The 13,446-nt window shown below is 46.2% G+C and overlaps 2 protein-coding genes across 4 annotated transcripts; both read left to right on the forward strand.

Annotated features, from left to right (window-relative positions):
* The first annotated feature begins 57 nt into the window (after window positions 1-57).
* Window positions 58-3,794, forward strand: mettl2a (methyltransferase 2A, methylcytidine). Its single transcript, XM_086132258.1, has 9 exons — window positions 58-203; window positions 383-471; window positions 886-1,142; window positions 1,388-1,437; window positions 1,574-1,634; window positions 1,732-1,871; window positions 2,164-2,270; window positions 2,649-2,714; window positions 3,463-3,794. The coding sequence occupies exons 1-9, from the start codon at window positions 61-63 to the stop codon at window positions 3,621-3,623; spliced, it is 1,074 nt and encodes a 357-aa protein (XP_085988384.1). The 5' UTR covers window positions 58-60; the 3' UTR covers window positions 3,624-3,794.
* Window positions 3,795-4,017: 223 nt separating this feature from the next.
* On the forward strand, window positions 4,018-13,446 carry tlk2 (tousled-like kinase 2). 3 transcript variants are annotated; one of them, XM_086132256.1, is made up of 22 exons: window positions 4,018-4,411; window positions 4,496-4,625; window positions 5,632-5,714; window positions 6,750-6,827; window positions 6,924-6,993; window positions 7,514-7,557; window positions 7,653-7,751; window positions 8,046-8,147; window positions 8,257-8,349; window positions 8,447-8,557; window positions 8,635-8,771; window positions 9,436-9,588; window positions 9,685-9,751; window positions 9,837-9,934; window positions 10,015-10,096; window positions 10,373-10,464; window positions 10,542-10,631; window positions 10,736-10,905; window positions 11,260-11,398; window positions 11,479-11,590; window positions 11,849-11,956; window positions 12,048-13,446. In XM_086132256.1, exons 3-22 carry the CDS (start codon window positions 5,634-5,636, stop codon window positions 12,219-12,221), a joined length of 2,100 nt encoding a protein of 699 aa, XP_085988382.1. In that variant the 5' UTR covers window positions 4,018-4,411; window positions 4,496-4,625; window positions 5,632-5,633; the 3' UTR covers window positions 12,222-13,446. The 3 variants fall into 3 exon arrangements, with proteins under 3 accessions (XP_085988382.1, XP_085988381.1, XP_085988383.1); XM_086132255.1 differs by having other exon boundaries at window positions 4,018-4,625; XM_086132257.1 differs by lacking the exon at window positions 7,653-7,751 and having other exon boundaries at window positions 4,019-4,625.

Below are 13,446 nucleotides of genomic sequence, written 5' to 3' on the forward strand. Positions count from 1 at the left end.
AATAATAGCAGTTTTAAAATTTCCGTTAGCCCATGAATGTCTCAATTGTCCTTTTTCAACATGGCGACGCCCGGCACGGCCGCCGACGGTGGCCGCGGATCCAACCACATTCTGTCACAGTCGTCCGCTACCGAAGAGAAGCGACCTCAGTTCGGGACTCGTTTTCTTACGGACCCCCGGCAGGTTTTCCAGCACAACGCGTGGTGGGTGAATTGCACCCGGAAACGGTTTAAATCGCCGGCTTTTTGGCCACCAAACGTTCATGTTTTTGGGAGAGGCAAGCAGTCCTTTTGGCCTTAGATGCTACTATACCACCAACTACTTTTATTAACGAACGTAAAAGTCATAAAATACGTTTTAAATATCTCTAATGTGTCAACAGGGACAATGTGGAGTGGACTGAGGAGCAAGAAGCAGCTGCAAAGAACAAAGTACAAGAGAATAGTCAACCCCTGCCTCTGGAGAAACAAGGTTTAACTTTGAAATGTGACAATCATGTTTAGTTGACGTTTTGGTGATGACATAAGGGACACCTGCTCAATTTAATAGCTTAAAAAATGGTATGGGTGTTTTTTTGTTGTTGTTTGTTTTGACTGAATGCAATATTAGGCCCACCCCTTGGTATGATGTTATAGCAATGATTAAATAAGATTTACATTGGGAAGAAGATTAGCATTGATAGTAGTCAGTAGCGGCTGCACGACGTAAAGGTTTTTGTGAAGTGTGATTAAAATATTCGATGTTGACCAGTCGCTGATGATCACATTTTTCAGTGGAGTACATTTTGAAAAATTTTTTTTTTTTTGTGTGTGTGTGTGTTTGCAGGTGTCCCCAATGAAGTGTCATCAACATAACCTCACCCCTTGCATTGTCTATTCCCCCCAGAGGACTTTGACAGCCGGGCTAACGAGTACTGGAATGATTTCTACACAATCCATGAGAACCGCTTCTTCAAAGATCGCCACTGGCTCTTCACCGAGTTCCCTGAGTTGACGCCATCATACCTCCACGACCAACGTGCCAATCCTGATAGCGCGGGAATACATCACAGTCCTCAGTCCAGTTTGGATCCAAGTGGGCATGTCGCCCGCTTAAATCTGACTGACTTCCCTGGTTCTTCCGCAACGTATCGAATTCTCGAGGTGAGCTGCTTGTCTTAGCTTTGACAGTGTAAACATTGAAATGTCTCACTATCCCCTGTAATTAAAATGGGTGGAACAGAGGACGATATTTTCACTTGACAGCAAATGTCAAAATGGCTGCCTCCTGAGATGTTTCAAAACGGGTGGATTTTGCTGCTTAATTTATATTCTAACTTCATAACAGAATATTGAACAGAATGCAGCAGTGTTGTTTGTTTTGTTTTTTTGTTTGTTTGTTTTGACAGGTCGGTTGTGGTGTTGGCAACACGGTTTTTCCCATCTTGAAGACCAATAAGTGAGAGCGGACTACATACGGTGTTACCTTAACTTGCACGTTTAATTCCTTCCATGACCAAGTCCATACCTCAATATACTGCAAGTATTTCAAATATATATTTTTGCCACTGAAATGACCTTTTTTTTCCCGACAGCGACCCAGGACTTTTTGTGTACTGCTGCGATTTCTCCAGTACAGCTGTGGAGCTTGTCAAGGTGAGAGCGCGTCAATAAAATTTCATAGTTAAGTCAATAACATATCTCTCTCTCTCTCTCTCTCTCTCTCTCTCTCTCTCTCTCTCTCACCTTCAAGACCAACCCGGAGTACGACGCCAGACGCTGCTTCGCCTTCGTGCGCGACCTCAGCGATGACAGCGCTGCCTATCCCATGCCGGATGGAAGCCTTGATGTTGTGGTGCTCATTTTTGTGCTGTCGGCGTTGCATCCCGACAAGTATGTATGCCTTCTTTTTCCCGCCTAAGCAAAGTATGGCCAGCTCATCATGCATTTACATTTGTTGTAATCATTTAATCATTTTTTTCCCCTTAATGTCAACTAGTAAAAATGAATTTACTTTTATTCGTTTATGTCATTGAAAATTGCCTTGGCAGACTCCAAACTGTAAGTGACTAACCCCATGTATCCATTTAAAAATTAAATGTGGTCCTTGAGTGTGGAAGTTAACCACTTTGTCGTCATTTGTTGGGAAATTAAAGCACAACATGTCGCTTCTTTTTCATTTTAGAATGCGGGCATCTGTGGGCAGATTGGCACGGCTGCTTAAGCCCGGCGGGGTGATGCTGCTGAGGGACTACGGACGCTACGATATGGCACAGCTGCGCTTTAAGAAAGGTGAGTTGGCCTGATGTCGCATTGCAGGAAACTGGGAAATGTGAAACTTTAGACGGGCAATTGGGAAAGGCGCAATATAACGTCAATCAAATCGACGTACCCTGACATTATCATGACCAAAGAAATGCACTCATGAGATATGTTGTCACACTCTAATTTAAAAAAAGCATTGATAGTCTCTGCAAAATTTGTGAGATTTTAGAATTTGTTTTGTAAGGCAAGTAGACAAAACAACATCATGAAATGACTCAAACCACAATTTGTGGTTTGTGATTATGATCCCTTTAGGGGATATTCAAAAATATTGAGTGCTAAAGAATTTGATATATAATAGATCATGTATGTTGTATGATTTTTTTATTTTTTATTTTTTTAAAGGACGGTGTCTGTCAGAGAACTTTTACGTCCGTGGCGATGGAACCAGGGTGTACTTCTTTACACAAGGTAACTTTAGTTGCAACTTTGGGCTTGTCCATTCAGGGGTTGCCGCTGCAAAATAGTAAAATTATGAATTACTCTACATATAGTAGATCAGGGGTCCCCAAACTTTTTCCTGTGAGGGCCACATAACTTTTCCCTTCTCTGATGGGGGGCCGGTGTCAGTTTGTAACAGAAAAAGTGTGACGATCGTAGGGGAGCTTAAAAAATTTATTGTTTTCCAGAAAGCCACACATAACCAAATAACCCTTTCCAGGTTCTTTACAGAAAAAAAGTCAGGAAACAAATAATAACAATATTAATTAAATAAATAATAACTAAATAACCCTCTCTGAGTTCTTCACAGAAAAAACGGGAAATAAATAATAACTAAATAACTCTCTCTGGGTTCTTCATAGAAAGAAAAAGCCATGGAACATTAACGTTCTGTTGTGCCATGCACAATCTTAACAGATAAAAGTTCAGCTCAGTTGTCAGAGCAGAATCTCTCTGACACATATGAGCAGTCTCTTAAAGTTCTTGTGTTCCTTCCTTATAATCCTTTTGTAGGTTCCAGTAGGCTTGTAGACACCGCTGTTTGCAGTTAGGGGTTTTTTGGGGCGTTTTTAACACAGTGACGGGTCATTTTGACCTGAGGACAACAGGAGGGTTAGAGGGCCGGGCCAAATGTGCTGACGGGCCGTATCCGGCCCGCGGGCCGTAGTTTGGGGACCCCTGTAGTAGATGATTATATCACTGTGCTTCTTGGTTCTAGACGAGTTGCATGACATATTCACTGAGGCTGGGCTGGAGAAAGTGCAGAACATGGTGGATCGGAGGCTCCAGGTGAACCGCGGCAAGCAGCTCACCATGTATAGGGTGTGGATCCAGTGCAAGTACTGGCGGAAACCAGAGGAGGAAACCACCACAACTTGATACCAACCCATTGCTGCATGAGCTGCCATCATGTGTTGTTCTCTGTTCTACGAACTTCAGAAAGTGTTTCCATTCACCCGGATTCTGTTTTTTTAGCAATATTTTGGAATATCATGGCCTAATTTGAACCTTTTGTACATGCAAGATTAATAAAAATGTCAGTAAATGTTTTGTTTTGAGGGGCAGGGGACTAATTGCATCGGAAAAAAACGTGTTTTGAGAGCCAAGGCGACTTTGGCATCACTACATGCACTGACTGCGTGCTTTGATTGTATTGTGTGCAGATCAGCTATTGGTCCGCACGAGATTTGCAGGAACAGCCGCTTACTACTTGACACAATCTCACGAGACATTATGAGATTTGGGTGATTATTGTTTACATTGCAAAAAAAAAAAAAAACGCCTGGAGAACCGAACCGAATCGATCCGGATTTAACTGAAACACCAACTTTTCTAAAGGGCAATATTGAATTCTATACGAGGAAGGAAGGAAGAAGACGTGCATCGCCCAACTTTGTTTTGGTCGCCCTGGACCATAAAAGCATCCCCACCTCAGGGGGAGGAAAAAAGTAGGGGTTAACTGACGGCAGCTTTAAAGACATCATTTATACCTGCTGGAGAGAGGTGGGGGGCAAATAACTCCAGGGTCGCCATTGTGTGGACGGGGAGACGCGATATCACAACAGTTATGGTGCTCGGCGAGGGGGACGTGAAGGAGATCCCCGCCTAAGGAGTGCTCAAAGGCGGGTCCGGGATACCCTCAGCTGCCGAGGCCTCCCGAGCGGAGGGTGGGGGAATCCTCCGTCGGAATCCTCTGTCGGAATCCGGCCGTCGCCCTTACCCGAGTTTACCGTACGATCCTCTCTCACAAGCGTCACGCGAGGCCCGAGGCTGTGGATGCGGCCTACAACGGGAGGGACTGACGAGCACCGGGGGGAAACAACGGGGACGCCACCCGGGGATTAAGACAGACCCCGAGGAGCGAGGAAACGCTCGAGTGCAGTGAGTATCTCGCCCGAGGTTGTCGAGTGAAAGAAGTGAGGTTACGTTGCTACGTTGATTCGAGCGTCGTGGCACCAACATCCTGACACCACTCATAAGATGCTTCTTTTAGGACAGGCAAGCTAACGCTAGCCGGCTGTCTTCATCTCGTCTCACGCGTCTCCATTAAACATTCGAATGGGTATATTCACACGCTCTCTTTCCATCGCCCATGTTTGTCACGCCTGTGGAGATGTAACTCGGTAAAACCTCAAGTTTGAATGTTATTTTTAATTTGTGTTAGCGTCTGGGGTTGCTATGCTAACGTGTGATGTGAGAGGGGGGGGGGGCGGGGGGCGCTAGTTAGCTCGTTTATGAAGCCGGCTAACTATCTTGTTAATAATGCCAATCGTCAACAATTACTTTTTCACAGTCACTTTATGAGTTGTTCATCCCCTCACCCTAAAAAATAAAAAACTATTTCAAGAATTGACCTGTGTGCTGAATGTTTTTGATATATGCAAGCCATAGGTGAGCTTATGTCAGATAATGTCCATCAGGTAAACTGATGTCTATCGTCGTGTCACTGTTACCTTTTATAAATAACCAAAATATTCACATGCATGTCCATCAGTTTCTGTACATTAGCCTGCCAGCTGTCCTCCAGCTGTGTGACCTTTGATAGGTAGCTCCAGCTGCATGTAACTTGGGCCTGTAATTTAATGTCAGGCAGTTATCACATGATGATACCATCTTTTTTTTTTTTTTTAATACCAAAGGCAGTGATTCCCCCAGATCAGGCCTCCATTGTGGATGCATAACACCTTTATCTTCTAGTTTTTGTACAGAAGACATGGAAATATTTTGGGATGAGTCAAATGAAGAATTATTTGGTATCCACAGCTGTGCTGTGACTCATCGCATCCTATGTGTTTTGAAACAATGATCCGTAGCTTGCCGCTTGATCGTGCGGGACCCCGGCGGCGGCGGCCACCGCTTCTTCATCTGTGCTCTCTTGTGTCCGCAGCCATGATGGAAGAACTGCACAGCCTGGACCCTCGGCGACAGGAGCTGCTGGAGGCTCGCTTCACTGGGGTTGGCGTGGCTAAGGTCAGTGGAGGTCTCCTCTTGCTCCTTAGGACTTTTGCCGTGACATACCTTTTTGCTCAGTGGCCTTCCTTTGTGTGGCACGCCTCGTATATGTGTGTTTTTTGGCTGGCCTGACATGACAACCCCCCCCCCCCCCCTTGCTCATGATGTACTGCCTGCATATACAAGTGGCGGTGCCTGCCAAGAAGGCCACAGACAGGATGGGAGTGCAAAGGGGGGGGGGGAGTAGAGATGAAGGCCGAGGAGGAATGCTGAAATAGTTTTTCACCAGGTGTGAGTGAGGCGGCGTGGCAGTGTTGTTGCCTCGTCTTTGCGGAAGGTGATCCTGGAACGGTTTCAGGAAGGAGACTCTGTGCCAGCGGTGGGCCGTGTGCCAACCATCGGCAGAGCTTGAGCCCGCAGCATGGCATGGCTGCTGGCGCCGCAGAGAAAATGGCGGCCTTCTGCCACCCCGTTTGATGAGAGGTGCTCTGTGTGTTAAGGAGGCGTCTACTAATCATAGAAAGTTGCGTTTGGGTATTTCTTCCGAAAAGTCAGATGTCACAAACAAGTTTTATTCTTGACCGTCATCTTCATATTGGGTTATAAAAGATGTATTTGAAGTTTTGCGGGATTTAAAAAAAAAATCAGTAAAATCCTGAGCAGTTTTTCTGTTGACAAAAGTCTGATGAAATGCCTGGTAATTCCCAGCAAAAAGCTGACACTTGGGTTTTTTTCTGGTAAAAGGTGACAATGAAATACATCCTTGGCAGCATGTCTAATGTTGAGGGAGCCATTTTAGGGAGGGTTCAGCGAGAGAGCGCTTGTGTGCTCAGAATGACAAAGTCGCTCTCCCCCCCACATCGGGCAGTGCCTGCGGAATTTTGATGTGATTTGTTTGAGTGACAAGCCGGGGAAGAGCTGAGGCATCACACGGTCGCCCATAGCAACAAGGCACCCTCAGCTTTTTACTTTCCACCAGTTTGTGCTCACAGCATCCAGTCCAAAATGTTAAATGACCGTAAGCCCGAGTGATAAAATGGCTTTTCTTACCAGGGCTCGGGTCAGAGTCAGAATGAGTCGTCCAACCAGAGTTTGTGCAGCGTCGGCTCGCTCAGTGACAAAGAGCTTGAGGTTCGTAAGTCGTTCCTTCTGCTTGCTTATTCTGGGCACGTACAGTAGCCGTTGAATACATGACTGTCATAAATGGACTCACTTCACTCCCGGCAGACTCCAGAGAAAAAGGCAAATGACCAGAGAGTCCGAAAACGGAAAGCGGACCACTTTGATGGCAGCCAAGGTGAGACTCCACCTTGCATCACATTGAAATTGAACACACCCCACTGGAAATACTTTTGCATGGGCACTACAAACATTTCAATGCCAAAGTTCTACATTCTTGATAATGAAGAGTGATTTGAATAGAATGTACTTGAATTCCACTATGCTCTATTTTCATTATAGTGGCGTAAAAACATCAACATTGTCATTTATCATGATAGTTTCCGTGAAAATGTATCATCCTTAAGAAAAAAATTCTCATGACAGGCCTATCAAGCATTGGCGCATACCTCTGAAATCCCGTCATGAGTGCAACTGTTCGTCAAGGTGCCACTGTCGAGCACATTAAGCATAACCTCACCTCAAATTACTCACAAATTTACTGACTCATTGTGAAAAGTTGGCCTGTTTAGTTGAACACAAATGCTGATACAGTCTTGCAGCAATTAAAGAAATACACATGCGGGGGAAGGGACGTTTTTGTCCTCAAATGTCTGAATTTGTATCTGTCCACTAAATCCGTGCATCTTCTTCGTCAGGCAAAGCAGGAACAAGGGGGCATAAAATTAGCGATTATTTTGAGGTGAGTGTCAAAAACTCTCTCTCGTTTGAGCCTCGTTTCATCCTTTTCCCGCTCAACCGCTTTCCTGTCTTCTCTTTTTCCTTTTCGCTGTCTAGTTTGCGGGAGGCAGCGGTCCCGGTGCCAGCCCCGCCAGGGGGATCCCACCGGTGATCCGCTCTTCCCCGCAGCACTCCCTCTCCAACCCGCCCGTCACGGTGAGCGTCTGTGCAACCGGTGAACGCTTCTCTTTCTCACCTGCCCTTTCTATTCTTCCACGCTTGTTCGGAAACCAGGAGGGCTCGCACGGAGTTCCTTTGACATTTTTCTGACTTCTGATTTCGTGTTATAGTTAGTTTTAAAGTAACATTTCCAAATACTCACCTGTAAAATCATAGTCGTCCTCAGTCTTAAAGTGACAGTGTGAATGTTGATCCTGGAGTCTTAAAGCTGGAATAAGTGCTGCAAAAAAATCCTAACAGAGCGGGTTTCCCCCCACTTCTATTTGGCAGGTGCAACAGGGAAGCCCGTCGTCAGTGGGCTCAGCCAACACAGAGCACTCGTCGTGCTCTTTGAAACCAGTCGCCCTTTACCTGCTCCACAAAGCCACACAGGTACTTCTGAAGACCCTCACTTGAATTGACTTGCTCCTAATTGATTCTCCTCTATTCACCAAAGCACCCCCTTTTTTCCCCCCCTCCCCTTTTGCACTTCACCCTATAGTCCGACCTTACCATAGAGAGGCTAATCGCAATGGAAAACAACAAGAATTCCGACCTGGAGAAGAAGGAGGGACGCATCGACGATTTGCTGCGGGTACAAATCATATCACCCCCCCCCCCACCCCCGCCCCGCCTCTCGGAAGACTCCTCGGACATTCCTTTTTCATCTTCCCCTTGCTTGTGTGCTGCAGGCTAACTGTGACCTGCGGAGACAAATCGACGAGCAGCAGAGGATGCTTGAGCGATATAAAGAGCGCTTAAATAAGTGCGTGACCATGTCCAAGAAGCTGCTGATTGAAAAAGTAAATGCCGCTCCACCCCACCTTGCTCCACCTTGTGATTGATTGATTGATTGATTGGTGTTTGTCTTGCGCCACAGTCCAAGCAGGAGAAGATGGCGTGCCGAGACAAAAGCATGCAGGACCGCCTTCGGCTGGGCCACTTCACCACAGTCCGACACGGAGCATCTTTCACCGAGCAGTGGACGGACGGCTACGCCTTCCAGAACCTCATCAAGTAAGTGGCAACGCGCGATTAGAACCATGCTCGGCTTGCGCGCGAGGAGAGCGTGATCAATGGACAGCCGGCTTTTGGACTCTTTCATTCCACAAGACGCCTACCAAGGACGTAGTTGTACGTCCAAGTCTTTTTTTGCATCATAGAGAAGAGGAGGGTCTGATGCAATCTGTGAATGAGAATAAGCCGTTTGCATTGTAAATCTTGTAAAATAAAAAGCGACCAGTAGGTGGCAGTGGTGGCTCACGTGATTGAAATGCATGCTTGTACAAAAAGCTCTTTTTCTCCTTTTTTTTTTTTTTTTTTTTTTGCCCAAGAATCGTCATTTCCATGAAACTTAGCCATTTTGTAATGCCGATTGCTGAAGAATAGAAAAAGACAGAAACAAAAAATTTTTTCTGCTGAAGAAGAGAGTCCAAACTTTATTTTGGTAGGCTCCATGTTTATATAGCATTAGAACCAAATATTCTGTGGGCCTTGCAAGATCAGTCAAAATCCAGTAAAACGCTGGGATTGAGGGGGTTGCTCCAATGAAAATGGCTGGGATTGATTGCTGTACGTAACGCGCCAATAAGCCGAATGGAAGGTGCACAGATGCCAGGGCAAGCATTTTTCCACGACATGTCCCCTCCCTTTTATTGGTGTGTCGCGCTCCCCTCCACAGGCAACAGGAGCGCATCAACTCGCAGCGAGAAGATATCGAGCGGCAACGTAAGCTGCTGGCCAAGCGCAAGCCGCCCTCCATGGCCCAGACGCCGCCGCCCAACCTGGAACAGAACAAACGCAAAAGCAAAGCCAACGGCACGGAGAGCGAAACGTATGCAAATGCAGCTTGGTTTGCTTTTAAATGGACGATCTTCCTTCTTTTTAGTTTTTGTAACTTTTTTTTCCCTGACTTGTTTTCTCGTTGCAGGTTATCGCAGGCCGAGTACCACGAGCAAGAGGAAATCTTCAAGTTAAGATTGGGCCATCTAAAGAAGGTAAAGCTTCGCTCGCGTGACATCCGAGGGTAACGGAGCTGTCACGGGCAAGGGCACGCCGACGCGTCTTCGTCATCTTTTGCAGGAGGAGGCCGAGATCCAGGCGGAGCTGGAGAGGTTGGAGCGAGTCCGCAACTTGCACATTCGCGAGCTCAAAAGAATCCACAACGAGGATAACTCCCAGTAGGATTTCCTCCCTCTGACGCCCACCCTCAAAGGCCTTGCGTGTTGCTTGGATACTCACCTTCCTCTCCTGCTTGCAGATTCAAAGACCACCCGACGCTAAACGACCGATACCTGCTTCTTCATTTACTCGGACGCGGGGGGTTCAGCGAAGTCTACAAAGTGAGAGAGAGAGAGATTCATTAGAAGATCGCAAAAGCACAAACACTGTAAACAGTTCATTCTTCGACGAACGAATTGAACTGAATTCAACGGTGGTCTCGTACTGACCGCTGATATCTCATGCAAACTCTGAGGCTAAAATATTCTGCAGATTTTTTTTTTCTGACCTTAAAGGTTCCACTCTTAAGAACTTGTGTAATCAACCCTTGTTGATTAGAAGTATAAATGAGGACCTCTCTCAACTTAAACGTCTCCTCCCTCAACTTTCTCTTTCAGGCCTTTGATTTAACAGAGCAAAGGTACGTGGCGGTCAAAATCCACCAGCTCAACAAAAACTGGAGGGATGAGAAAAAGGAAAACTACCACAAGTGAGTGACACGCCACCACCAACAAACGGGCCTTCCCCACGTGTCGCGTAACCCGCGTTTGTGTTTGTTTGTTTCAGACACGCATGCAGAGAATACAGAATCCACAAAGAGCTGGACCACCCGCGAATAGTGAAACTCTACGACTACTTCTCGCTCGACACAGACTCGTAAAGTCACTCATCTTGTCTCGGAAGATGCAATTGTTCATTTTGAGCTACTTTCCCTTTATCCGGCCCCCCTGCTTTTTTTTTTTTTTTTTTTTTGCTGTCAGGTTTTGCACAGTCCTGGAGTACTGCGAGGGCAACGACCTGGACTTCTACTTGAAACAGCACAAGCTGATGTCCGAGAAGGAAGGTCGCTCCATCATCATGCAGATTGTCAACGCCCTCAAGTACCTCAACGAGATCCGGCCGCCCATCATCCACTACGACCTTAAACCAGGTGAGGGTTACTTGCGCCTCTTAACTCACCTCGTCTTTTTTAGGATTAGAGTTAGGGCTATGTTTTGTCCATCCTGGTTAGTCTGGGAAAGTCTTGCAAACACCGCCTGGAGCCTTTTTTTTTTTTTTTTTAAAGAGCTTTATTTTTGCCAACATAGAAGATGATATGCAAAGAGCCGTTTACCCCTTGAAATTCTCTTAGCTCATTCACTCCCAAAGACGTTTTTAAACGTCTTTTCAGACTTGGTCCAGAATTGGCTGGTACTGAATGAATTAAGCACCATTTGTTCCCCCGAAAGCACGATAAGCAAAGTTGTTGTTGTTATTGTTGGTGTTAAAATGTCAAATCATTCAGGTAACATCCTGCTTGTGAACGGCACGGCGTGTGGCGAGATCAAGATCACAGACTTCGGCCTATCCAAGATCATGGATGACGACAGTTACAACTCTGTAGACGGCATGGAGCTCACGTCGCAGGGGGCCGGCACGTACTGGTGAGACGAAAGCTTATGGACGTGGGCTTTTATTTATTTAGTTTTTAAAATTCCGTTCTCATGCCATCTTCAACCTTCAGGTACCTGCCCCCTGAGTGTTTCGTAGTCGGAAAAGAGCCCCCCAAAATCTCCAACAAGGTGGATGTGTGGTCCGTAGGGGTCATTTTCTACCAGTGCTTGTATGGCCGTAAGGTAAGGAACACAGTACACACGTTTCGAAATAGTCATGATGACATCGCGAATCTGTTGCATGCAGGCCTGAACAATCGGTCAATTTGAAATCGACATTGTAATGCCATTTTCAAATCGCAAAGGCTGCAATTTGGCTGGATTATAGTGGGGGGACTGATTAATTTCGCTTGTTTGGTTGGCTTTATTTATTTATTCAGTTTTGGTGTCTTGATCGCTTCAGCGATTAAGAAGTGAATTTTCCTTTACTTCCCCGTGAAGCCTTTTGGCCACAACCAGTCTCAGCAGGACATCCTGCAGGAGAACACCATTCTGAAGGCCACCGACGTGCAGTTCCCGCCCAAACCAGTCGTCACACCAGAAGCTAAGGTAAGGAACATTTCCTTCCTGGCTTTTTATTTTTATTTTTTTTACACACGTTTGTTTTTATCTTCACGTTTTGGCCTCGGCGCTCCCGCAGGCGTTCATCCGACGCTGTTTAGTGTACCGGAAGGAGGACCGCATTGACGTGCACCAGCTGTCCAACGACCCCTTCCTCATGCCTCACATCCGCAAGTCAGTGGCCTCTTCGGGCAACTCGGCCATGGCGGTGGCCTCCACGTCCAGCTCCTCAAACAGCAGCGCCTCCAACTGAGACCCCGTCCGCGCATCCTACACCCTCCTACTCATAGCATCCATCTTGAGGAGAAGAGGTATCCTCTCCTTTCCACTGCTGGTGGTTGGTGTCAAAGCCCAGGAGTGAAGGTGGCCTGCGGCATTTGGGGTTTTCTGCTTTAAAAAAATACAAAATGAAAAAAAGTCCAGAAATGCTTCAGCTTGGCCATAAGGACGAGACTGTATTGTCCCCCTCCCTTGCTCGCAAATCCATGCTTGAAGCCCCTCTGGTGGACATATTTTGCATTACAAGTACCCCCCCCCCCTCCCTGCGTGCCCCCACCCCAACCCAAACAGCATAGAATTCCCAGAGTTTGTGTGCACATGCACGGGCTCTGATAGGAGGCCATCACACAAGAGGCCCTTCACCGCCATCACCCCGTCAGCCCTGTGACCAAAGCTTTTAACCAGATGGTGGCGCCGTTCCTCCTCAGTTCTCAAAGGCTTGACATGGAGTGAAAGTACTGAGGAACGCCCCCCCCCACCCCCCAAAGAAAGCTACCCCCACCACCTCGATGCCACCCCCATTTTCTTCTCTTTACATTTTTTCGGGAAGAGCAAAACCATTTTTATGGAGAATACCTCTTTTTTTTTTTTTTTTACCCCCCACCCTCCTTTTTTTTCTCTCTTTCAAGTTGCCTTTAATTAGAACTCTTGTTTTTGTTGACCCCCGCAAGCCTTCTACCCCTTCTCTCCTCCCCTGACTTCCTACAACAAACACACATATTTATTTAGGTATGTTTGAATTCAATTTTCAGCCATTTAAAAATGCAAAGGACTGATTGACCTTCTAGTACTTTTTCGGGGGGGAAGAGTTTGGGCCTTAGCAGGACGTTGCATCAACCATTAAAAAAAACAAACAACAACAACTATTGTTTCAAACATGTGCTGTTGACTTTATTAGTTTTTTAGTCTGACTCCAAAAACCGAATAGTATTTACCATTATACTCTATTAAGAAAAGATTCAATTAAATACAGTATGTCAAGATTCATCAAGAAATTGGAGTAGGTTAGCATCGAAGTGGCATGTCACCTTTCCAAGAGGACCACCAAGAGCTGTGACGGCGGAGAGGTGTGGGGGAGGGGGTTTGTAGGTAGGTACTGTATTTTGCACACCTCTGTTTTGATCTGTCTTGATGTTGCCTTCAAGGACAGCCTGAAATCAGAGCGCTCCTCACAATACAAAGATATTGTTTCAAATGTT

Source organism: Hippocampus guttulatus, chromosome 16 (assembly GCF_054856545.1).
Source record: "Hippocampus guttulatus isolate MCC_2025c chromosome 16, RoL_Hgut_1.0, whole genome shotgun sequence".
In the NCBI taxonomy this organism is placed as follows: domain Eukaryota; kingdom Metazoa; phylum Chordata; class Actinopteri; order Syngnathiformes; family Syngnathidae; genus Hippocampus; species Hippocampus guttulatus.

What these genes read in the sequence shown, in the direction of transcription:
- tlk2 (XM_086132255.1), top strand. Translation starts at nt 5,634, where the DNA reads ATGATGGAAGAACTGCACAGCCTGGACCCTCGGCGACAGGAGCTGCTG. An exon ending in AGAAGCTGCTGATTGAAAAA is followed by an intron (nt 8,558 to 8,634) that starts GTAAATGCCGCT and finishes CTTGCGCCACAG; the next exon opens with TCCAAGCAGGAGAAGATGGC. An exon ending in CAGGGGGCCGGCACGTACTG is followed by an intron (nt 11,399 to 11,478) that starts GTGAGACGAAAG and finishes TTCAACCTTCAG; the next exon opens with GTACCTGCCCCCTGAGTGTT.
- mettl2a (XM_086132258.1), top strand. Translation starts at nt 61, where the DNA reads ATGGCGACGCCCGGCACGGCCGCCGACGGTGGCCGCGGATCCAACCAC. An exon ending in CCTGCCTCTGGAGAAACAAG is followed by an intron (nt 472 to 885) that starts GTTTAACTTTGA and finishes TATTCCCCCCAG; the next exon opens with AGGACTTTGACAGCCGGGCT. An exon ending in ACAGCTGCGCTTTAAGAAAG is followed by an intron (nt 2,271 to 2,648) that starts GTGAGTTGGCCT and finishes ATTTTTTTAAAG; the next exon opens with GACGGTGTCTGTCAGAGAAC.